The sequence below is a fragment of the Sinocyclocheilus anshuiensis genome, unplaced genomic scaffold (genome assembly GCF_001515605.1).
Source record: "Sinocyclocheilus anshuiensis isolate Anshui unplaced genomic scaffold, SAMN03320099.WGS_v1.1 scaffold635, whole genome shotgun sequence".
Classification (NCBI taxonomy): Eukaryota; Metazoa; Chordata; class Actinopteri; order Cypriniformes; family Cyprinidae; genus Sinocyclocheilus; species Sinocyclocheilus anshuiensis.
In genome coordinates, this window is record NW_015551039.1 from 857,390 (window position 1) to 859,820 (window position 2,431).

The 2,431-nt window shown below is 36.6% G+C and overlaps 1 protein-coding gene across 1 annotated transcript in view; it reads right to left on the reverse strand.

Moving 5' to 3' along the window:
* The window catches only part of LOC107661399 (atlastin-3-like), an 18,883-nt gene that overhangs the window by 6,805 nt on the left and 9,647 nt on the right, over positions 1 to 2,431 (reverse strand). The window contains exon 6 of the mRNA XM_016450964.1: positions 1,169 to 1,225. Within this exon, the coding sequence (XP_016306450.1) occupies positions 1,169 to 1,225 (57 nt within the window). The remainder of the gene's footprint in view (positions 1 to 1,168; positions 1,226 to 2,431) is intronic.

Below are 2,431 nucleotides of genomic sequence, written 5' to 3' on the forward strand. Positions count from 1 at the left end.
AATGTTTTTTTGCGTCGTGAGAATATTGAGCAAAATAGCTCACTTGTCATGGTGTTATTTAACTGTATCATGTTATGAATAAATTAAACATTCTGAATTTTTACCTCAGTGTGTTTCTTCTGAGTTTATGTGTGCTGTTACGCTCATTTGTTCTGAAGACTCTCACAAAGAGACAAACAAAGTGAGCCTCAGCGCGACCTTGTATTCTGTATTCTGCTAATTTACTGCAATTCTCTCTGATGATGCAGTAACTTACCGCGGGGAAGAAAAAATCTTCGGTCTGTCCAATGATTGTAAACATTATAGTCATTAGGTCTGTCAGACTTAAGATATTTTAGCGGTTATGTGACCAAAAATATTTAAGACCCATCGAATCCAAATTTAAGACATTTTAAGACTTTTTAAGGCCTTATATTAGGAAAACGTTATTTAAGACATTTTAAGGACCCGCGGACACCCTGCTATAAAAACCTGCGAAACACAACTTTAACAAAGATTAATCTATATTTAATTTATACAGTGAACACTATGCAGTGTTATTTTACACTTATTACATTTCTGTACCCGAAAACAAATGTTTGACCTTATTTTATTTGTAACTTTGTTCTATTTTATCTACGCTTGAAATTTGTTAAAGTATTTTTTTACTCATCCAATCTGTGACGCAAAATCCGTAATACGATCCGAACCATGAGTTGTGTGATCCATTGCAACCCTACACTCTCAACTTGTTATGTGAAGGAAAAATACAATCACAGAAGTTTTTGATCATGCTGATTTGTCCGCAGTGAAGTTCAGCTGACGTCTTTTTTATTCGGGCTAGTTAAATTCATTTTGGGCAAACAAAATCTGAAGAATGCCTGTCCAAAAGGCTAGCAGGGATTTTGAAATTTTGCGAGCCCTGAATGGGATATAAATGTGATGAACATTCAGTATAAGATTTCAAATACCATATTACTGCCATCTGATACCATCACTGTAACATGGTGTCACCACATTTCTTTTTAGGTCCTGAGGTTATCGTGCTCGTGAAGTGAAATGAATGGCAAGTAAACACCACAAATTTGAAATACAAATTTGAGCACAGAGGGCACGTGCCACTAAAGGTACTAACATTTAAACTAACAGAGGAGACTACAATGTCAGTATCAGCGAGGTGTGTTCATACCTGAAAAGGCTTTAGAAAGATTTCATCCATTGCCAGTCGGCCATACTCTGTAAACAGCTATACAAACAAAAGACAGAAGTCATTAAAAGTTACAAACAGAATAAAACCACAATTTAAAAAAAGAAGCATAACTGTGGGATACTGTATAGTCTAAAAACAGAGCTGCATCAATAAATTAAAGTTGAGCTTGAAATACCCTGCAGTACACAATGCTTTCGGACAGCTTTTGAGCTTTTCTTTTTGAAGAAAAGGACATTTTCTGTATGTACAAGCCACTACAAAATGAATCTGATCAGTTTCTAGTTATACAGGCCTGCCTAAACAGTAACTAGTTAGACAACTCGCTGACTAGTCAAGTATGAAAATATGCTGTTTCATACATACATAATGAGGAACAGTGTTATATAAGCTATATGTATACTACCATCCAAAGGTTTGGGGGCAGTAAGTTTTTTTTTTAATATATATATTTGAAAGAAATTAATACTTTTATTCAGCAAGGATGCATTAAACTGATCAGTGACAGTGACAATAAATGCATTTATAATGATACACAGTATATAAAGATTTCCTTTTCAAATAAATGCCGTTCTTTTGAACTTTCTATTCATTAAAGAATCCTGAAAATTATATATCAAGCCTTCCACAAAAATATTAAGCAGCATAACCGTTTTGATAATAATAATAAGAAATGTTTCTTGAGCAGCAAATCTGCATATTAGAATGATTTCTGAAGGATCATGTGACACTGAAGACTGAAGTAATGATGCTGAAAATTCAGCTTTGCCATCACAGAAATCAAATACTGTAATTAAAATATTGTAACTGTAATATTCAGACCAGATGGTGGATCAGCACCTAGAAAGGACCTCCACAGCCCTGAAAGACAGCGGAGACCAGGACAACTAGATGAGCCCCAGATACAGATCCCCTGTAAAGACCTTGTCTCAGACGACCACCGGGACAAGACCACAGGAACCAGATGAGTCCTCTGCACAATGTGACATTGCTGCAGCCTGGAATTGAACTGCTGGTTCGTCTGGTCAGAGGAGAACTGGCCCCCCCGACTGAGCCTGGTTTCTCCCAAGGTTTTTTCTCCATTCTGTCACCGATGGAGTTTTGGTTCCTTGCCGCTGTCGCCTCTGGCTTGCTTAGTTGGGGACACTTCATTTCCAGCGATATCGTTGACTTGATTGCAAATGATTGCAAAGATACTATTTAAACTGAACTGAGCTGGATGATGACATCACTGAATTCAATGAT